The 22,083-nt window shown below is 51.4% G+C and overlaps 1 protein-coding gene across 6 annotated transcripts in view; it reads left to right on the top strand.

Moving 5' to 3' along the window:
* The window catches only part of ZC3H18 (zinc finger CCCH-type containing 18), a 67,544-nt gene extending 49,043 nt beyond the window's left edge, over positions 1–18,501 (top strand). For 3 of the 6 annotated variants that reach the window (XM_070398945.1, XM_070398940.1, XM_070398942.1), the window contains 10 exons: positions 4,194–4,385; positions 5,527–5,652; positions 8,820–8,924; positions 10,717–10,860; positions 11,327–11,386; positions 12,542–12,702; positions 12,943–13,145; positions 13,784–13,880; positions 16,807–16,903; positions 17,595–18,501. In XM_070398945.1, the coding sequence (XP_070255046.1) occupies positions 4,194–4,385; positions 5,527–5,652; positions 8,820–8,924; positions 10,717–10,860; positions 11,327–11,386; positions 12,542–12,702; positions 12,943–13,145; positions 13,784–13,880; positions 16,807–16,903; positions 17,595–17,802 (1,393 nt within the window). In that variant the 3' untranslated portion in view covers positions 17,803–18,501. The remainder of the gene's footprint in view (positions 1–4,193; positions 4,386–5,526; positions 5,653–8,819; positions 8,925–10,716; positions 10,861–11,326; positions 11,387–12,541; positions 12,703–12,942; positions 13,146–13,783; positions 13,881–16,806; positions 16,904–17,594) is intronic. The other 3 variants (XM_070398941.1, XM_070398943.1, XM_070398944.1) reach the window with 2 other exon arrangements.
* Positions 18,502–22,083: the final 3,582 nt, after the last annotated feature.

Raw genomic sequence — 22,083 nt, 5'->3', positions numbered from 1 at the left:
CCTGGCCGGCAATCAGGGCCTATCGGGACTTTCCGGCTGCTGGCTGGGGCCTCCCTTCCCCAGCTGCCAGTTGCCAGCCGGGGCCTTCCTTCGTTCCGCACCGCCCTCTGGTAGTCAGCGCTTTGTCATAGCGAGTGGTCGAACTCCTGAGGGGACACTTTGCATATTAGCCTTTTATATATATAGAAGATAGATTTTCAGGGAGAAGTGGAGCCAGCTGCTTGCTCCCTCTGTGTAGGGCTTGCTCTGGAGGTGGTATGAGTGTTCAGGCCCATCCATGGCACCAGCCCAGAAAATGAAAGATTTTAGGGACACCTCCAGGTCTTGTTCCAGCACTGTTAAAGGAGCCAGCCTTGTTTGAAACCCATAGTCTTATCTCCAGAGTGAATGAAAGATTCTTCCTGGTGAGGAAACATTTCCTCTAAAAGATTATGGAGGCCTGTGTCGGTCACCTGTCTGTGGTCTCAAGTGATTTTCTTTTCTATGCTGTGATGGGGCAGGGTTTAGCGTTGTTTCTCTTTCCCAGTCACTACAGCAAGAACTTTCAGTACTGTCACAGCTATGTCATGAATCATTTCCTTGATTTCCATCTGTTCCTCTCTCCCTGTTAGAAGGACTGCAAGTTGATAGAGCTGGACCACTTTGATGACTAATGAAAAACCTAGTGACCAAGGTGTTCCATTTCCTGTTGCATTTTTAGAATGAGAATAACACAGGAAGTATAAATGTGAAAGCAGCTCCCTGGTGGCCTGTGACAGGCTGGAATCCTCAGACAGGTTTTGCTTCCTTCCTGGATTACTCTTCCAGGAAGACATGCTTATGAGGTTTTGTGGCAATAGCTCTCGGGGTTTGGGCCAAGATAACAGAGATTTTATGCCTCAATTTAGTGTGTCCTTAGGACAGTTTTTAAAAGTTGGGTGTTGCTCCTGGTATGTTACTCTTGGCAAATAGTAGGCATGGAACTTGCTACTTGGTGGATTGATTAAACAGTTCTGAAAATATCAACAGGTAATGGTTTTTATATGTTATGATATAACTAGATGTCGAAATGCTGGTGAAGAGAATTTATAATAGTAACTGAAAATCTACCCCAAAAAGGCAGGACCTTTTATGAAGAAAACTATTATCCTTTGCTGACACCCACAAATGAAGACATGAATAATTGCAAGATGCTATTAATAAGTTTAATAACATTCTAATCTAAAGCCCAGTGGAGCCCTAACCGGTTTGGCTCAGTGGATAGAGCGTCGGCCTGGGGACTAAAGGGTCCCAGGTTTGATTCAGGTCAAGAGCATGTACCTTGGTTGCGGGCACATTCCCAGTAGGGAGTGTGCAGGAGGCAGCTGATCGATGTTTCCAACTCTCTATCCCTCTCCCTTCCTCTCTGTAAAAAATCAATAAAATATATCTTTAAAATAAATAAATAAATAAATAAATAAATAAATAAAGCCCAGTGGAACTGGGCGAGCAGGGTCTAACTGTTGCTAAAGATCTTCCATAGATAAACATAGGCAGGACCTACCAAGAAATCGTTGGTCAGAGTTTAAGAGTGTTTGGAATTTTAACTGCAGATGCTTTTCAACATCCCAATAAACCCATTATAAGTTGAAAATATCATCATTCAGCCTGGTCAGTGTGGTACAATGGTTGAGCATCAACTTAGGAACCAGGAGGTCACGGTTGGATTCCCATTCAGGGCACATGCCCAGGTTGCAGGTTCGATCCCCATGCAGGGTATGCAGGAGGCAGTTAGTCAATGTTACATTTTTACATCGTTGTTTCTCCCTCTCTCTCCTCCCTTCCTTTCTCTCTAAAAATCAATAAAATATATATATTTTTTTAAAAGATGGCATCCCGTCACAAACCGTTTAGAAAAGAGGAGCTGGTTAGCCAGTGCTTCAGGAATAGTTGAAAGAAAGACACTCTAGATCAACTAAAAGAAAAATGCAAGTGAATATGACTTAGAATGGAGACGGACTCTATAAGCCTATAAGAAGCTACCCAAGAAAAGGAAAAGGAATTTCTTTGACAGTTAAAATGTTATGCTCTATATGTTAGACACCATCACCCAAAACCTTAAAAAGCAAGTAGCCTGGGAAAGGGTTCCAATTCTTTGTAACTGAAGAGCTTACTAGAAAATTGGCCAAGAACAAAACAGATGACCAGAACTCACAGGTGTCAGGACGTATAGAAGACAGAAACTTCCAGCCTTGGAGGTACCAATAGGAACAAATGGGAACTAGTATTTGCCATTGTTGGGTTTCAGTCAGTCTCATCAGTCAAACAAAATACTGCCCTACATTTTAACGTTTAGCAAGAACCAGGTTTAGTATGAACCATCTAGACCTTGAAGACCCCACAGTTGCCAGCATTTGGGGTTTATTTTTCTCTGGTGGTGCTTATGGTGTTTCACTGGTAACACAGGAACCAGCATTGTTGAGAGTCAGATAAAATGGACACCTCATACTGGTGGGGTTATTATAAGTCGGTTTTTCACTTTAGGGTGAAATGTTTGACAGTCTACCACAAATCTGTAAAATGCTCATTTCTTTTGACCCACTGGTTTCACTTCCTAGGCATTTGACCTTAAAAAAAAAAAAAAAGATGTCCATAAGATTTACATATAAAGGGCCATTTTAATGTTATTTGTGTTTTCTAAAAGTTAAAAGACAGCTAACCGTGTGGAAACGTTCAGATTATATAACATCTGACAGTGAATTGCCACACAGTCAAGAAAGACCACATCTCCACAAACGGGTGACAGGAAGAGCTGCTCCTGCTGCTGGCCCAGCAGTCACAGGCAGGTCCCAGCTTTGTTTAGAGTGAGTGTGAGCACACGTGCAAGTGTACATTGTAGGAAAGAAGAGAGATGGAGAGGACATGCCGAGATGCGAAATCTTGGCTGTCCCTGGAGAGTTGAGATAGCAGGACTTCTATTTTCTTGTCTTTCTGTATTTTTAAAAAATTTTAAATGAACTTATAATATTTGAATTTTTAAAAATCACAGGCCCAGCAGATACCTTCATATTAAACTGCTGTTAGTGGGAACTCCACTTCGGCTCATGTTTAAGGGGGATGTTTAGGTTTGTAGTTGTTTCTGATTTGGTGCTGAGCTTCTTCCCAAGGGCTTCTGAGCTTCTCACTCCCACTTTCTCTGCACCCTGAGCTCATGGACAGTGGTGGGTGGGCTCCCACAGTTAGGACTCCGACTGCCGCCTCCCTTCACTCCCAGTTCTCCAGTGCAGATTGTGGCTTTCACGTTTAGGCCTTGATTTGTTTCCAGTTGGTCTCATCTGCCCACCTGTAGTCAGTAGTTACATAATTTGGCCAGGAGTTAGAAGAATTGCCATTGAGCTCACTCAGCAGAGTCTCCTCTTGATAACCTACCAGCCCTCAGTTGGACACTGGGGTTTTAATCAGGATGTTGTCTGGATGAATTAAACCAGTGGGGTTTTTTTGTTTTTGGGGGGGTTGTTTTTTTTTAATATATATATTTTATTGATTTTTTTACAGAGAGGAAGGGAGAGGGATATAGAGGTAGAAACATCGATGAGAGAGAAACATCAATCAGCTGCCTCCTGCACACCCCCTACTGAGGATGTACCCACAACCAAGGTACATGCCCTTGACCGGAATCGAACCTGGGACCCTTCATTCCGCAGGCTGATGCTCTATCCACTGAGCCAAAGGTTAGGGCTAAACCAGTGTTAAGACTTGGGTTTGTTAACTCACAAAATTTCTAATAAAAAAAACCACACTTTGTTATCCTTTAATTTCATAAGTATTTATTGTGTACCAGCTCTAGAGAATATGTGTTAGATAAGGCTGATTCCTTCCCTGTCATTCTCAGAGCTTACACTCTAGTGGGGAAGATAGGAATTCAATAAGTAATTATACTACAAAAAGGAAACACCAGTATAGTTAGGTACAGTGAAGGAGAAAGATGGGTGTTCCCCTGAAAAAGACACATGTGAGCAGAAACCATTTATGGAGAGAACTATGCTTGTTTTGTTCAAGATAATTATTGTTTTAAGTGGAATATCTGCTACCTCTTGTAGATGACCCATTATTTTTCAGGCATTTCTCAGATAAGCCACTTAGATCATAATCTCACATCTCAATTTCTTTCACAAAGTAGCAGTACTGTCAAATGGAAGGTAGCCTGAGAATTGCTAACCTCTCTGTGTTTTTAGCCGACAAGCTGAGCCACCAAAGAAGGAGGCAGTCTCCGCTGGGCCACAGGTGAAGCGAGCAGATGAGTGGAAAGACCCTTGGCGCCGGTCCAAGTCTCCCAAGAAGAAACTTGGTGTATCGGTCTCCCCTAGCCGTGCACGAAGGCGTCGAAAAACGTCAGCCTCATCAGCTTCTGCCTCCAATTCCTCCAGGTAAGGAGGCAGGCTGGTGCGAACAGCTGGTTCATAAACACACAGGAGTGATATTGTCATGGTCTGGGGAAAACTCAGTAAGACTAAACAAGCATTTGTTGGTCTCAACTTACTGAGTAACTGGGTGCTACAGCATTAGCAGCAAACTAGACTGGCACTTAGAACCATGTTACAGCTTCACATATTGAGATCAGCCAGGATGCGGGCAACTCAGAGTAGAACACAGACCTGGCCAGTGAACCAGGGCGGGGGGCAGGGAGTGTTTGTCTGGGGAGAATGCTTGCCTGGGTCACTCCGGGAGAGACAGAGGAGAGACCGATGGGAGCCAGGGTTAGCAGCTCTGAAACCTGTGTATATACTAGCTCTGTGCAAACAAGTGAGGATGTCATGGATGGTGAGAGCTGAATCTCTTCCCTGCCCGAGAGAGACACTGCAGATCGGAAAGGGGACCCAGGGGAGCCACAGTGTTAGACGGGAACTGGAAATATCAGTGTGGAGTCAGGGTTCACTACATGCACAGATGGACAGATAGAGAAATATACAGGCACATGTGTGCACAGTCAGACACAGGCACACGTATCCTGGCTCTGTACACTGAGGACCTGGGAGCTGTGTCACAGCAACAGTGAGATACACAAAACAAAACAAAAAAATAATAGTGGGATACCCAGCATCCAGGTCTTGGTTTCTAAACACCATTCCCACCAAAGGGAGGGTGGGACTAAGCATGTACACAAAGGTGTCCAAAGGGCAGGTGTGTCTGTATGTGTGGTGGGGTATATATGAGTGCGGGGAATATGTGTGTGTGTGTGTGTGTGTGTGTGTGTGTGTGTGTCTGTCTGTCTGTCTGTCTGCGTGAAGGGAGTGCGTATCTGGGTAGGTGTGTGTGTGTGGAGGGGGTTGTATCTGTGGAGCAGGTGTATCTGGGTCAGTGTGTCTGTGAGGGAGATGTATCTAGAGGAGTGGGTGTGTCTGGGGGGTATATGTGGGTGGGTGTATCTGGGTGAGTGTGTCTCTGTGAGGGGGTATGTATCTGGATGTGAATATAGCCCTGTTGTATCAGGACAGCAGGCCTGGCATTGGTGGGCAGGGCAAGGTGGAGAAAGACCTGGTCTCTCTTCTCTCCCCCTTGATGCTCTAGGTCGTCTTCACGGTCCTCCTCCTACTCTGGCTCTGGTTCGTCCAGGTCTCGGTCCCGGTCCTCATCCTACAGCTCCTACTCTAGCCGGTCTTCCAGACACAGCTCCTTCTCAGGCAGCCAGTCCAGGTATGTCCTCAGAGCTTATCGGGTGTGACCCAAAAGTCATCCCAAGTCTCTATCCTGTGTGTGTGTGTGTGTGTGTGTGTAGTGCATATCTGGGTGTGTATGTCTCTGTGGCATGTCTCTATCCTGACAGTGTTCTTCCAGGTGCTGTTGTTTTCAGAATAGTCTCACCAAGTTACGTGTCTTGTACATTCTACGGAATACATAGCGAGGGGCCAATTAACAAACTGCACGCGCTGGGAGATCTTAACACACAGTGCACATCAGGGGACGCAGCACCTATGTTGGCCTGTTTTAGAAGCATACTAAAATCAGAAATCAGGCATCACACACATACAGACACCCATATACATACCCACACATGCATATACACACACACTTCTTTGGGAAGCATATCACTAGATGTTTGGGGAATAAGTGGACCTGTTTATCTTGCAGTGGTTTGTTGTCTCACAGTGGCACTACTTTCTGGCAGCCAATCTTACCTTCGGGCAGTTGTCAAGAGGATTAGAACAGCATTAGATCGTTAGAGCTATTAAATCTGGTAGTCAAGTTAACATTTTAAGTGGGCTGTAGAACAAACAGTAGATGATATGTGGGCCTGTTTTCCACGAATGTTGAATCTTGTGCATATCAATAACCTTGAAAAAGAAAAGCAAACCTGTCCTGGCTGGTGTGGCTCAGTTGGTTGGGCATTTTCCCATGTACCAAAAGGTTGCCGGTTCAATTTCCGGTCAGGGCACATGCCCAGGTTACAGGCTCAATCCCCAGTAGGGGGCATGCAGGAGGCAGCCAATGGATGTTTCTCTCATTGGTGTTCCTATCTCTCTCTCCCCCTCTCTCCTTTCCTCTCTCTATAAAAAAATCAATAAAAATACAGAAAGAAAACCTTTTTCTAAGGGTGTCTAGAGGGTCAGCTATGGTTCCTAGGGCCTCACGATTTTCCTGCCAGAAGTTGAAGCAGTACCCAGAACAGCTGCCAGTCATGGAATGCTGTCTGTAGGAGATGAGGTGAAAGACAGAAAGCTATTAATCAGAGCATCAACACTGGGAGAAACCTTGTATGACTTCATTTAAGAAACAAGGCTGGTAAGCTGTAGGAAGAAGCCTGAGACTAAGCTGGGAAACTTAGAAATTTTAGAAATCACATGTGGAAGTTACCTACAGTTTTTCTTGTATGTATTCAGTGGACACGGGGAGATTAAGAAGGCCCTATGGCATTGAGTCTCTAAGGTCAGGGACAGGACTGGGACAGCTATGACAAGGCCCAAGGCTACAAACAGAAGACGAAAGAACCACTTCAGCCTGGTGGGCTTGCCAGGCTCTTCATGCTGAGTTAGGTGTGGAGGGGAGGGGGCTGCAAGCACGAGAGTCAGCGGAAACCCAGTTGCTCTTTCAGGAGGTGGACCCCAAGGAGGATGCTTAGCCTCCTCGGCATCCATTTCTAAAGAAACTCCACTCAGGACGCAGCCCTGGGTACTGAACCAGTTTCAGATATTTTCAGTTTGGAAATTAGCCATTTCCACAAAATTAGGTGCCCTTTTTCACCACTTTCCCTTCCCCGTGACTTGTGTTTATACTGTTCCAGTGTCCATCACTCAGCACACCTCTTCCCTGGCTCCAGGCCTCTGCTGGCTCCTAGGCAGGCCCATGTGGTACCTGAGAGCATGAGCAGAGTGCCCCCCTGCAGCACCCAGGTGGGCATTGGCTCTGCAGCAGCCTTCTGAGGAATGGGACCCAGGGATGAGGTTACTCTGAGGAGGTGACACACCCACCCCCCCATGTGGTGATTCGGGGCTGCACAGTGTTACAGAAGCTTGGAAGTGAACCTGGCATTCCTTCCTGTCTCCCATGGCAGGCTGCCCAGCCAAAGGCAGTGAGTGTGAAGACAGGAGAAATGAGCATTTTTCCTATGTAGCTCTGTCTCTATACATTGCAGCATGTGTGACTGCAAAAGCCCGATCTTAGCTTAGCTGTTGGTGTTGCTTGGCTGAAAGTGTCAAAAATCTTACATGACCATTTCTAAGTAGGAGAAAAATACAGCAAACCCATAAACCTTTTATATATATATATATTCTATTGATTTTTTACAGAGAGGAAGGGAGAGGGATAGAGAGTTAGAAACATCGATGAGAGAGAAACATCGGCCAGCTGCCTCTTGCACACTCCCCACTGGGTATGTGCCCGCAACCAAGGTACATGCCCTTGACTGGAATCGAACCCGGGACCCTTGAGTCTGCAGGCCAACGCTCTATTCACTGAGCCAAACCGGTCAGGGCCCCATAAACCTTTTAAAGGGTTGCCTCCTGTGTGATGTTGTGTGAATCCTGAATGGTGGGGCCAACAACCTGGCCAGGCCATGCCTCCACCCAGTCCAGTACCCTTTTCCCAGCACTTCTTCCATCCTTCTGACCCTTACAACTTGTATCCAAATGAGCTCACTTGTATCCTTTAGCTCCGTGGTCGGCAAACTGCGGCTCTCAAGCCACATGCGGCTCTTTGGCCCCTTGAGTGTGGCTCTTCCTAAGCCTTAGGAGTACCCTAAATTAGTTAATAACAATGTACCTACCTATATAGTTTAAGTTTAAAAAATTTGGCTCTCAAAAGAAATTTCAGTTGTTGTACTGTTGATATTTGGCTCGGTTGACTAATGAGTTTGCCGACCACTGCTTTAGCTGGAACACTCCCTGGGCCAGACCAGTCTCTGCCGCATAGCACTGTCACATCTGTGCGTGGGCCTGTGCTGCTGGCCATTCCTGGGGCCACGCACCTGAGTGAAGGTGCCCCACTAGGCCTTCCATTTCTCCCATGCTACCAGGGCCTGGTCAGGCTGTGTGTCTCCTCATTGTGGTTTCATACGCACACAGAGAGCAGAGCCTGTGCCCTTCAGGTCCTGCCCACGCTCACATGCCCCATGGCTCAGGGCCTCAGAAGGACTCAGCAGTGTTGTTAGCAGCTATCCCCTCAGCACTCTCCTTTCCCCTCTGACGATGTACTTTATGAAATGGCCAAGAACTGTCTGAAATCCTGTAAATAAGTAGGAATCTGAGGCAAATAAGTAGAAATTCATGGTGGCCTCCTCTGTGAATTTGAGGTGGCATCCCCAGCATGCTCATACTTGGACAAGGGCACTGTGGTGCTCCCTTTTCACACTTCTGTTTACTCCCTAGGTCCCGGTCCTTTTCCTCATCCCCGTCCCCCTCTCCAACGCCTTCTCCACACAGACCTTCTGTCAGAACCAAGGGGGAGCCAGCTCTGCCTCCTGGGAAAGCAGGGTAAGTGCCTAGTGGTCAGGCCAGGCTGCCTCAGCATCCACCTCCCTCCCTCATATCTCATATGTGGACAAGCCCCAGGAGAACTGTAGACAGTACCCTTAGAGGAGGGCGTATAGACCTAGGGGCCATGTACTGTATGGGGGTGGTAATGTCCGTGCTCCTTGGGGTTCCAAGGAAGTGCAGCCACCAGCCCCGCTCTTACCAGGCAGGCAGGTGGAAGAGGTTCCTGTCACGCTCAGCCTTGGGGCTGTGTCTGCAATGCATGGAAAGGAGCAGCCTACCAGACTCTGTCTCCTCTTCACCTTTGCTGCTCCTAAAATAAGTCACATTGATCCTTCTCAATAGATGTGGCTCATGGGAGAAGTTAGAAACATATAGAACTATACGAACACCTAAATTCTGTAACACCTGACGTGTAGTGTCTCAGCCAGGCACTTTAGGGAGGTCGGTAGTTAATTCTCTGTGACATCAATCCTGCCACCTAAGGGGCAAGGCAGCCTCTGTGTGAACAGACTGGACCTGCATACCTGCCTTGGGCCCTGTCCTTGTCATAGCCCCTGCTTCCTGACTTGTTCTTATAGTAGTTACTTGTTTAGTGAGGAAAGAGCCCATACCTTCTGTATAATAGGCGTTGAAATGCTGCACACTACCAGTGTTTTATCCTAAATGGAGTGAGCTAAAAGGCCTCAGAAACATTTAGGGAATCCTGAACAGCTAGCTTTCATAAATGAACTAGAGGCCCGATGCACTGGGGGTGGGGGTTCCTCAGCCTGACCTGCACCCTCTCCACCAGGAGCCCTCAGGGGATGTCCTACTGATGGCTTAGGCCTGCTCCCCATGGTTCTCTGCTCTCTGCAGGGCCTGCCTGCTCCACACCATGGCCATGGGCAAGCAGGCCCTGCTGGGTGCTGCCTGTGGGTTGTGCTTGCCTGCTTCCGGGTTGCCCTGGCGACGGCCAAGCAGGCCCTGCTGGGTGCTGCCTGCAAGCCACGCTTGCCTGCTGGGCTCGCGTTGCTGGAGAGACGCCGCCAATGTCCTGCCCCAGCCACTATGGGCACCGCCATCTTCGTTGGTGGAGTGATGGTTAATTTGCATATTACTCTTTTATTAGATAGGATTCTATTGAGATATAATTTATGTGCAACACAACTCATCCATCTACATTGTACCATTCAATGCGGGTTAACAAACCTGTGAGACTGCACATTCCAGACACTCCAGCCCCTGCAGTGGCTATTCCCCTACCAGGACTTCACAGACAGAGTCATGCAGGATGCATGCTTCGCTTCTGCATTTTCATCAGCAAAGATTTGACTCCCCTCTGACACTGTGCTTTTGACCAAGACTTTGTTTCCTGCTGAGATCACTTTGTTGACAGGGTCTCTGATAGGCACATGCTCTGTACTCCATCTGAATCAGGAGTGCTCAGCACCACTAAAACGATTAGCAGATAGAAAAAAACAAGCTTTGGGGGCTGTTTTCTTTACTGCAGTGTGGTTTCCACATGTGAACATGCTGCAGCACCCTCAAGGGGCCACCCCCACATGCGGGACAGGAGGTCTGGGGGAACACAGCGCCAGCTCTCAGCGATTCTCAAAAGCTCTCAGATGAGCCATCTTCTTGCTGCTGACGCACCTCTGGCTCCTGCCTGTAGGGAGAAGTAGGCCTGAAGCTTCAGAAACGTTCCAAGAGCCCACCTGGCCTTCCTGGTGATGCACCCTTGGAGTCACACTTTGAGGTCGTTGGCTGGGCTCCTCCACCAGGTCTAACCTCTTTGCATCTCATGACACAGAGAGAAGATGGTGAAGAAACCAGCCCCACCTCCAGCCCCACCACAGGCCCCCAAGACCACTGCCCCCACCCCTGAGCCTGCCAAGCCAGGAGACCCTCGGGAAGCCAGGAGGAGGGAGCGCCAAGCCAGGACCCCCCCCAGGAGGTAAGCACACTACTCTCGGGGAGCCTCATGGGGATTTCTGTCTCCTTAGTGCCAGGGCTAGGGGAGGGGATCTCCTGGACAAAGCAACCCAGGCCAGGAACCCATTCTATCCCTGATCTGTGAGGTTTGGGGCTAGTTAGGCCACCTCACTGAGCCTGTTTCCCCGTGGGAGGCATGAGCCCATCTCATTGCTCCACCTGAGGTGGGAAGGCACTCCCTTGACAGCCAGAATCTTCCCTGGAAAGAGGCAGTTGCGGGATGGGGGGAAGACACTGAAGAGAAGTTCATTTTTTGAGAAAAAAAAAGTGCACTTTAAGTAAATAGAGCCCTACCCACTTCTGAGTCTGTGGCAAGTTACTGGTTAAACATCTTTCTCGGACCAGTGATTAGCCCTGGTTTTGAAGAAAGACTGTCTGCCCTTTGTTGAGTCTGCAGAGATGTGACGGGACTTTCAATTGTGTTGCAGGCGGACCATCAGTGGCAGTGGCAGTGGCAGCAGCTACAGCGGCTCTAGTTCCAGATCCAGGTTATTTTCAGCATCTCTCTGGCCCCAGTCCCCATCAGCTTCTTTGCCCCTGCTCCTGCCTCCCAGTCAGGATCCAGGACCTTAGGAGAGGTCACCTCAGGTGTGAGCCTTTCTCCCCGTCAGGCAGCCTGTGGCTAACAGCTGATAGCTGTCAGTCAGTGCTGTTCAAGAGCAGCATGGTTGGCTGGCCATCTCCACCTGGACGCAGAGAAGAGAATGGACTGATGCTCAGAGTAGGGAGCCTGGTCCAGTGGCTCCAAGCATGTGGAGGGCTGGGACGCCCTCTGTCCCCATAAGCCCCTGGCGGGCTTGAAGCCAGGGTGCTTCCAGGTCAGGACTGAAAGAGGCTCACACGGAGGCTTCGTGCTCGTTTTGTGTGGAGGGTTGGGTACTGCCCTGGCCTGTTGTGCCTGAGACAGCTGGGGACAGCCTTTTTTTTTTAATCTGAGAAAATAAGTGGAAAAGAATTCTGTTATTTGGGTGTTTAAAAAGAAAACAGTATTGATCAGTCCTTAGATCCCTTAAGTCAAACTTTCTCTTTTTTCTAGGCAGCAGGTGGTTTATATACATTTGCCCAAATCTTTCTAAATAGGTTTAAAGACCTAACCTTTAAAAAAAAATCTTGGGCTCTCTTTCTTTCCCCCTCCCTTGTTCAGCATCTGACAACTTTAGGGAACAGTGATTGGTGTTTTCTCAGAGCTAAAGAGAGAGTACTCAGCAGACACTGATGTAGCAGCTTTGTGCATTTCAAGTCCTTGTGCAACATGCACTGTGAAAGAACCAAGGACCTGTGAGATTGGCCGTCGTTGCATACTTTCCTGAGACATGCCATGGTTAAAGCCATCTCCCATCTAGTGTCTGGTGTCTGCAGGTTGAAGCTCTCCCTGTGTTGTGCATCATTAACCAGGACTCTCAGTTCTATCATCACTAACTCTTGAGTCACGCTTACTCATATGTCCTTGTCCAGCAAATGGCGTGAGCATCTCCACACTATGTGGCACCTTTAAACTACCCAGAGTCCCCTCTGAAATTTCAGGTTTGGTGGGTACACGTTCCTTAAAACTGGGAATTGGGGAAAGTAGACATAGCAACCCCCCCACCCCCCCACCCAATCAACCCGTCCTCAGTCAGAGACATGGGCTTTTATGTGTCTAGGTCCTTGAGCGTGAGCAGCGTCTCCTCAGTGTCCAGCGCCACGTCAAGCAGCAGCTCAGTGCACAGCGTGGACTCGGACGACATGTACGCAGACCTGGCCAGCCCTGTGTCCTCAGCCAGTTCACGGTCCCCCACCCCAGCCCAGACCAAGAAGGAGAAAGGTATGGGGGCTCCTTGTGTCCTGGCTGTAGTGGCTCCAGAGGAGAGGCAGGCTCTTCATGGAAGGAGGGTGCATGTAGCCTCAGTCAGCACTGCGTGCAGCTGGTCAGACAAGAATGTGGTGACCTCCCAATTTCGTCCCTGTGCACATGTTGCCTGCTTGATAATGCACCCCTCCACCAAGTGGCACTTGGGAAACCACTATGTAGTATCAGTGACCATGACCAAGCATTTTTTGTCAGCAGGAAAATCTAAGAAAGAAGATGGCGTTAAAGAGGATAAGCGGAAAAAGGATTCATCCACACAGCCACCCAAATCCTCAAAATCTTCCACAGGCAGTAAATCCTCCCAGCAGCCCACAACTCCCCAGCAGGCACCCTCTGGGCAGCCCCAGCAGGGTACATTTGTGGCACACAAGGAGATCAAGTTGACACTGCTGAACAAGGTGAGGCCCTAGGCACATCTGGTGAGAGTTCCAGGGAGCCACGTACCTTCAGCTCATCCTGGGACTGAGACCAAGTGGGGACCAAATGGCCATTTGAACTTGGTGGCCAGATATCACCCCTGCTCATCTGCCTGCCTTGATGGTCAGCCCTATGGGAAACAGGGGTGTGGCATAGGGTAGATGGGTTCTATAGCATGTCCTGGGGCATCAGATCATCCCCTGGTGGGTGCTCTCCCTGTCCTGAGAACCCACACCCTTGGCCCTCCTCCCTGTGCCTGGGCTGGCCAGTTCCCACAAGTCAGCACTGGGACAGAGCAAAGCAAACTTGGCTTCTGTGAGTTGATGTTCCCAAGGTCCAATGGGGCCGGAAGAGCAAGAGGCTGAGTCTGCTAGAGTCCTTCTCTGGCTCGTGGCCCCCATGGGGAGCACAGCATCTTTACTGGCACCTTCGCTACAGAAAAAGGCCCCAAAACCATGGGCTTTGCTTCACTCAGGACCGCAAAGAGGGAGCCCAGAAGAGGGGAGCAGAGAACAGGTCCTGGTGTGAGGACGTCACACTGTGTTCCTTTCACTGTGTTCCTCCTGGTGGCCAGTAGCTCAGACCCTATGTCCTCACTGTTCTCCCTCCATTTTTTCAGGCCACTGATAAAGGGAGCAGGAAGCGATATGAGCCCTCAGACAAGGACAGGCTAAGCCCTCCTCCAGCCAAGCGGGCCAACTTATCCCCAGACCGAGGTGAGCTCAATCCCTGCAGGGGCCTGACAGGCAGAGGGACCAGGACCTCATCCATTATTTTAAAACTAAAGGCCCAGTGCACGAAATTCGTGCATGGGAGGGGTCCCTCAGCCCGGCCCTACACCCTCTCCAATCCAGGACCCCTAGGGGATGTCGGACTGCTGGTTCCAGCCCAGTCCCCACAGGCCAGGCCGAGGGACCCCACTGGTGCATGAATCCATGCACAGGGCCTCTACTATGCATATAAGATCTTTGGTTAATCTCTTCCCGCCCTCCCCCTTCCCTCTGAGATCCATCAGTCTGTTCCATGTTTCCATGCCTGTGCGTTGAGTGTCTGCCCCCTGGTGGTCAGTGCACGTCATAGCTAACGGTCAAACAGTCACTTAGGCTTTTATATATATACTAGAGGCCCGGTGCACAAAGATTTGTGCACTGGGGGGGGTCCCCCAGCCCGGCCTGTGCCCTCTCGAAGTCTGGGACACCTCGGGAGATAACGACCTGCTGGCTTAGGCCTGCTCCCTGGTGGCAGAGGGCATGCCCAATCCCTAGGTGCAGCCCTGGTCAGGCTCAGAGCAGGGCCTGTTGGGGAGTTGTGGCGCCGCCCCGTGTCATGCACAGAGCAGGGCGGATCGGGAGGTTGCGATGCCACCCTCAGTCATGCTCAGGGTAGGGCCGATTGGGGGGTTGGGGCACCACCCCCTGTCATACTCAAGGCAGGGTCGATGGGGAGGTTGCGGCACCACTCCCTGTCATGCACAGAGCAGGGCGGATCAGGGGGTTGGGGCGCTGCACCCTGTCACTCACAGAGCAGGGCCCATCAGGGGGGTTGGGGCTCCGTACCCTGTCACACACAGAGCAGGGTCGATCAGGGGGTTGGGGAGCTCCCCCCTGTCACTCACAGAGTAGGGCTGATAGGGGATTTGGGGCACCCCCCCCTGTCACACACAGAGCAGGGCAGATCAGGAGGTTGGGGCGCTGCACCCTGTCACACTCAGGGCAGGGCCAATGGGGAGGTTATGGCTCTCCCCCATCACACACACAGCAGGGCCCGTTGCAGGGGGGGGTTGGGGTGCCGCCCTCTATCACCCACAGAGCAGGGCCGATCAGGGGGTTGGGGTGCTGCACCCTGTCACACACAGAGCAGGGCCTGTGGGAGGCAGGGGGGCTTGGGGCGCCGCACCCTGTCACACACAGAGCCGCAGGGAGATCAGGGAATGGGGGAGCTCCCCCCTACCAGGCACAGAGCAGGGCTGATCAGGGGGTTGGGGCACCTTCCCCTGTCATGAACAGAGCAGGGCTGATCAGGGGGTTGTGGCCCCGCCCCCTGTCACACACAGAGCCGCAGGGCGATCAGGGGATTGGGGAGCTCCCCCCTATCAGGCACAGAGCAAGACTGATCAGGGGGTTGGGGCGCCTTCCCCTGTCACGAACAGAGTAGGGCGGATAGGGAGGTTGTGACCCCACTCCCTGTCACACACAGAGCCGCAGGGCGATCAGGGGGTTTGGGCGCTGCCCCCTGTCATGCTGATCCCGGAGCCGGGAGGCCTCACTGCTCCGCTGATCCCGGTGCCGGAAGGCATATTATCCTTTTACTATATAAAATAGAGGCCTGGTGCATGGGTGGGGGCCAGCTGGTTTACCCTGAAGGGTGTCCTGGATCAGGGTGGGGGTCCCCACTGGGGTGCCTGGCCAGTCTGGGTGAGGGGCTGAGGGCTGTTTTCCGGCTGGCAGGTGACTAAAAGCTCCCAACCGCTCCTTTTTTTCTTGTTTTTTTTTTTTTTTATTCTGGGCCAGCTTTAGCTCTGAGGCCTCACTGCTGAAAACATTGATACAATGTTGCGGTCAGGCTGGCTGAAGGCCGGCTGACTGAAAGCTGGTTTCTGGGATTTTGTTTAGCTTCTATATTTGTAACACAGTTGCTTAGAGTTGCAGCTGAGAGGCCGGCAAGTGCGGGGAACGTTGGAGTCCGCAGTCACTGGAGCAAGCAAGCCTCCCTGTTTGCTTCAGTGCATGGCTGCTGGCTGCCATTTTGGCTGACAGTTAATTTGCATAAGGATATGCTGATTAGCCAATGGGAAGGGTAGCGGTTGTACGCTAATTACCATGTTTCTCTTTTATTAGTGTAGATATAGATATTGAGGACCCCAAGGAACTTCTCTGATCTTGTGAATTATCAACACAGTATTAGAAGTTAAAACTAAGAAAGTTTTATTTTTTTTCAATATGTTTTTATTAATTTCAGAGAGGCAGGGAAAGCAAGAGAGAGAGAAACATCAATGATGAGAATCATTGATTGGCTGACTGCTGCACGCCCCCTACTGGGCATCTAGCCCATGACCCGGGCATATGCCCTGACAGGGAATCAAACCATGACCTACTGGTCCTTAGGTCGATGCTCAACCACTGAGCTACACAGGCCAGGCTTTAATATTTATTTATAAGCTACTCTATTTGAATAAAAATAACTTTTTTTTTTTTCATGAAAAATAAGTAGGAGTGGCATTGTTTTTTGTTTTTCTAACATCTGGTTGGCAGATAACGGCTGGGTACTCATCTCCAGTGATAGCACAAAACACGAGGGCTCCGGAAATTCCACCCTGGGCTGTGGGAAAGGAGGGCACAGTGAGTGGGCAGGGCCTCGGTGTTAGTGAAAAGAGTCTGACTGCTCAGTGGTCTGTTCAGATGCTAGCTCAGGAAACCTGGAACCTAAATTGGAGCTCCGCTTTCGGGGTTTTCCTGGGCTCTCAATCTGACATGATCAGGGCTCCCCCTTCCTCCTTTCTCACCGGCTCTGCCCTTCTGCCTCTTCCTTTAAAAATGAGGAAGCTGTGCTGATCTGTCACATCTCTTTGGAATGGGGTCACTAGCATCAGTAAGGCTGCACCAGACCATGTGTAACTGGGATCCTGGTCTTACATTGTTTCAGGTTCTCGGGACCGGAAGTCAGGTGGGAGATTGGGCTCTCCCAAGCCAGAACGGCAAAGAGGCCAGAACTCCAAGGCTCCCGTGGCCCTGCCAGACAGGTGAGTGCTCGCCTGTGCCATGGCCAACTACGTGGGCTCCTTTGCCCGCAGACCCAGAGGTACCTGGGGAATGTCTTAGATCTGGAGGCAAGAAGGCGGCCCAACACATGTCTCATTCTACACCACCACCCCCCCAATTGGGCCCTGGAATAAGGAGCAGCCTAAGGCACTCAGCTCACAGCCTGAGGTGGGGGCTCAGTTTTGGGGGCAGATGGTCACAGCTCTTTTGTACCTTCCATTTCAGGCATAGGAAGTAGGAGTAATTTTCTTTTCCTGGGAAGTCGGCTCTGAGTCCCTGTGCCCCTACACCATGCAGTTCAGGATCAAGGGTTGGGTGGGGGAGGATATGAGGAGGGCGGGCACAGGACTCAGAGAGCTGTACAACCCTCCACACACATCTGGGCCTCAAGGCCTCGGGGGTCCTCCTAAGTCAGCAGTGTGGGGTTTCACCTCACCACAGAAGGAGGTCGCATACAAGGTCCAGAAGCAGGAGGGGGCAGGTCAGCAGGATGCTTAGCTTGACCCTGGACACTTCTCGACCATTCACTGGGTAGAGGGTGCCTTCTGCCTGGCAGGTACAGCTTACAGGGTCCAGGCCCCCAGACTGGGCCTCCTGTCCCCTGCCTGGCAGGAAGCTCAGCAGAGAGGAACAGGCACTTGGACCCCTCTAACAACCTCCCCACCCTCGCAGGAAGCGTCAACTGTCACCCCAGTCCAAGAGCTCCAGCAAGGTCACAAGTGTGCCTGGTAAAGCCTCAGACGCCGGCACCGCCGCCTCCACGGGCACCAAATCAGGGAAGGCCAGCACGCTGTCGAGGCGGGAGGAGCTCCTAAAACAGCTCAAAGCCGTGGAGGACGCCATTGCTCGCAAGCGGGCCAAGATTCCCGGGAAAGTGTAATGGGCCCCGCGGGCTCAGCTCCCTTGCCAGAGGCAAAGACTATGTGTTTTTATAAATAGGGTAAGCGCAGCCATTTTGGATTTTGCAGTTAATGTCTTATTTTGGCTGTGATTCTTTTTAAAAATTAAAAAATAAAAAAAAGTTTCTCAGCTGGAAAAGAAGCCACACACACATAATGAAGATGACGCTGAACCTCAGCCTTCTCCCAACCACACTGACCAGTCCTTCCCAGAGCAGAGACAGACAGGCAGACAGCACCGAGCGAGGACATGGCACAGTTTTATGTAAATTTTAAGTCCCAGATGCCCGGATCAGCCGGCCCATACATTTTTTCTTCCCCATCTTCTCTTCCTCCCTCGGTTAGTCAGGCAAGTTCGCGCCCTGCTGTGTGCCGTGTCCTCACCACACGGCTCTCCTACTGTGGACAGGAACACCTAGTGCTACTGAGCAACCTCTTCCCCACCCCTGCCCATCCCCAGGATCAAAAAAATATATATATATATATTCTTGACTAAAGTCTGACTGGGAAATAGTTCCTGTCTTTTATTTTAAGCATCAAATTGTTTTAGTTGATTTGAAAATGAAAATATACAGAAAAGACCAAAAAAAAAGGCCATGGGTATTGTTGGGCGTCTGTCTAATGTGGAGGGTCTTTTTTTGAGGGGTCTCCTAAAATAAAAATATTTTGATAAGCAGCTATCTTGCCCTGGTGGTGCTGTTTGCATGTGCCTGGGCTCCACACCCTCTACCCTCCCCATGGCATGGGGCCCGGCCACCTCACAACATCTGCTGGGCCCACCTGCTCTTTAGGGGTCCCTGGCTGATGGAGGCTGAAGACGTGGAGTTTACCAGAGGCCCCTGTGCCGTTCCCTGGGAGCCTCCAACCCAGAACAGTAACTGCTCACTCACCTGTTAGCCCAAGCGCTCTGGCCCCGGCCCCCAGGGAGTGCTGTTCCTCAGCTTCTTCACAGTGGAACTGGCTCTGGTGGGGCTTTGTGAACACCTTTCCCAGTAGAGGCCCTGGGGCTGCAGAAGTCGGGAAGGATGCTCCTCAGGCCAGGCTGTATCATCCATCCCCAAAGCCAGTTCCCCACGCAGAGCCTTAGATGCGCCAGCCAGTCCCCACACACCACTCCGTCCGTCCACTGCAGAGCAGAAATGCCAGCAGTTCTGAGAGCAGCAGCACTTGCAGTGCCCACCGCAGTGGGGCCACGACCAGGGCAGGGATGGGGGACCTGAGTGCTCGCTCAGGGTCCTTCCTAGTGGGATTAAACTCAAAGGGGTACCATGGGCCTTCAGGTGCCCTGCCACCCTCAGGTTATCATATAGCAAGTACTATAAGGACTTGTGGACAAAATGCCCCCCAGAGCCCACGCTTCTGCCCCCAGTTCCAGTCCTGCTTCCCTTCCCCATTCTCTGCCAGCTCCCCAGCTCCATGGCAGTCCCTTGCCAGCCTATAAGGACCCTGCCGGCCAGTGTCAGGAGGCAGCAGCCTGGGGTTCTCATCTGTTGCCTGAGCTGTGACCAGCTTACAGGGTGCATTCCACGGCACCCTGCCCCACAGTTATACGGCAATTACACTAGACAGGAAAGCTTGGGAAACCTGTGGCATTGTTTTGTGGCCTTCCCAACAAAACAGGGAAATTGTCATGGGCTGTGTGATAGACTGACCACAGGCAGGGCTGCCTGGGGCTCAGTGGTTGGGAAGGCAACACCCTTTTGTTAATGGAGCACCTAAGTGTTGTGGGCTGGCCATGCAGCCAGGCCTCCTGAGTGTACTGTTTTCATTTCATGTCTATGCCCCTCACATAGCACAGGACACCAGATACCTCTTACGTCACAGCAGCCTCAGTCAAGTTTTAAAGGCTTATCTGGTTTGCCTTTAGGTCAAAGCCAAGTGCAAAGGGAACTCCCATTTTCTGAATGAGTAGCGTCCAAGGACACGAGTCAGAACCCAGGACAGCCTGTCCCTGTGAGTTCTGTGCCCCAAGCCACTAGGCCCTGCAATCCAGCTGGGCAGCAACTGTCCCTCTGAGCCAGGAGCCCACAGGTGAGCCCACTACATAGTCTGTCCTCAGCCCTCCTTGTTCACCCCACCAGCCCCTTCTGGTCCCAAGAGACTGACCTGATCCTGGAGCCATAGCACTAGGTCCCTTTCACCCAAGCTAGGTTTAAACTAGGAGCTCACCTGGGCTAGGCTGGGCAGGTGGCTGTCTTGGGAGGAGCGAGGACCGCACCCAGAGCCAACTCTTCCTCTCCCAAGGTCTAGTGGAAAGAACATTCCGGATCAGGCAGCCGAGAAAAGGGAGGCCTCTGTTTGATGGGATCCTCAGGCATCTTTGCCCTCAAGGGAATGTGAGGACTGATCCTGACAGGTGGTTAACATGCAAATAGTGGGAATAATTACGGGTTTCAAGTTCCATCTCTGTCCACCAGTCTGCTCTTCAAGTGTCCAGAACATTGTGGATCCCCTTCCCTCCAGTCCTCACTCTACAGCCAGAGGGACTGTACATGCTAACCCCTCCCGCCTGCCTGCCGTTTCTCCCACCCTAGGGCCTTTGCACATGCTGTTTTGGTTCCTGGAACTCTGACCTGACTCATCCTGCTTCCTCTCAGCTCAGGCAAGCTGGCCCCATCCCCTCAGTCCCTCCATGTCTGCTGCCACAGCACTGTTCTCAAGTGTAACCCGGGAAGCACTAGGCTGGAAGCTCCTAACACTGGGCCTTCCCGAGGAAGGGGTCAGGTCTTGATTTCCATCTCCCAGCCCCTGCTGTTCCCCTCAAACCCTGGGCCTCCACCTGCCCCCTCCCCATTCTCTGCCAACTCCCCAGCTCCATGACAATTCCCCTGCCAACTTAAAGCCCCCATGAGCAGTGGTCATCCTCGCTCAGCAGGAGAGGCTCAGGAGCTCTGGCTGAAGGCCAGGCCCTGGGTGAACAAGCAGGGACTCCCCTCCCCACCCTGGACAGCATCCCCTTGGACAAGGATGAGGTAAAGAGGTCATTCCTGGCAGCGCGAAGTGCTGTGGGAACAAGAAAACTGGGCTGTGTGATAGACTGACCACAGGCAGGGCTGCTGGAGCTCAGTGGTTGGGAAGGCCACACCCTCCAGGGAAGGGGGGGCCGAAATTGTCACCCCCACTTCACAGATTAGGGGACTGAGCCCTGCTGGTGGGCCTCCCTCCAGGATAGGTGACAACTTCGAGCCTGGAGCAAACCCCTCTTGCAGGCCCACTTGACTGCTTCTGTCCAGTCAAGGACAGGGCTGGAAGGACCCCGAGCCACTGACTGGGCCACACAGGTACTTGGCGTGTCTGTCCCTGTCTCCTGTTTTTGCCTTCCCGCCTTGGCCTCTGCCTTTTTCTCTCTCCCCTGCCTTTCCTCCGCCAGTCTGTTCCTGGATTTGCCTGTGACTCTTTGCACCTGTCTCCATCCATTCCTCCTCCTCCTTCTAAATCTCCTCACACATTCTTCCTGCATCTCCATCCTCTTGGTTGTGTGTCTCTGGGACTTTTGGGGGCGTGGCCATTGGGGTGTGGTACAGTGGACGTGGTCTGAGGGGGGTCTTCCTGCCACCACCTTCAGGACGCCCTCCTGCCTTCCTCTGGCGGCGCCTTTCCAGTCTTGCCCAACCTGGGACTTCTGCACTTGCCTCAGCAGCCCAGGAATGAGGCACCGCCCCGGTCCACCCTGTGCCCTTCTGGCCTCGGCAGGCGTTGCTGGACCCCTGACTCTCAGTCCCTGGGCCAACTTCCTCCAGGAAACTGGCCTTACGCCTCTGGGGAACTGTGCTGGGAGTTCCCAGGGCCCAACGTGAGCAAGAATGAGTATGAATTCAGGGATGAGTTTCCTCCACCCAGTGCAGCTCCCGCCGCCCACCCAGTCAGCTGTTCAGAACAGAAATAGGAACACAGAAAATGCAGACACCCTACCAGATTGGCCTGAGCAGGGGACACCCCCTGCTCCCCCTTCTGGACTCAAGCATCCATGCATTCCTTCGGGGTGGGGACACCCGGGAGCCTGGTACAAGCAACAGTTTTATAGCCTTTTCATTCCCTAATTGAGCACCTGCATGAATGCAGCTGGACTTGTCAGCCCAAAGGAAGAGCGCTGCTGCCCACTGGCCTCCCTCTCTCGGCTCCCTCCGGCTCTGACTCAGCTCCGGGCCTGCCTCCTCGCCAGCATGAGCCTCGTAATGCCTGCATGTGGGGACATTGTCACCCTGTTTTTCCCATGGGGGAGTCCAGGCTTATCTCCCTTTTGTTAATGGAGCACCTAAGTA

The sequence above is a fragment of the Myotis yumanensis genome, unplaced genomic scaffold (genome assembly GCF_028538775.1).
Source record: "Myotis yumanensis isolate MYYU_CA2020_CCGP unplaced genomic scaffold, mMyoYum1.0.hap1 SCAF_18, whole genome shotgun sequence".
Classification (NCBI taxonomy): domain Eukaryota; kingdom Metazoa; phylum Chordata; class Mammalia; order Chiroptera; family Vespertilionidae; genus Myotis; species Myotis yumanensis.
This window is presented reverse-complemented; position numbering and strand designations above follow the sequence as displayed.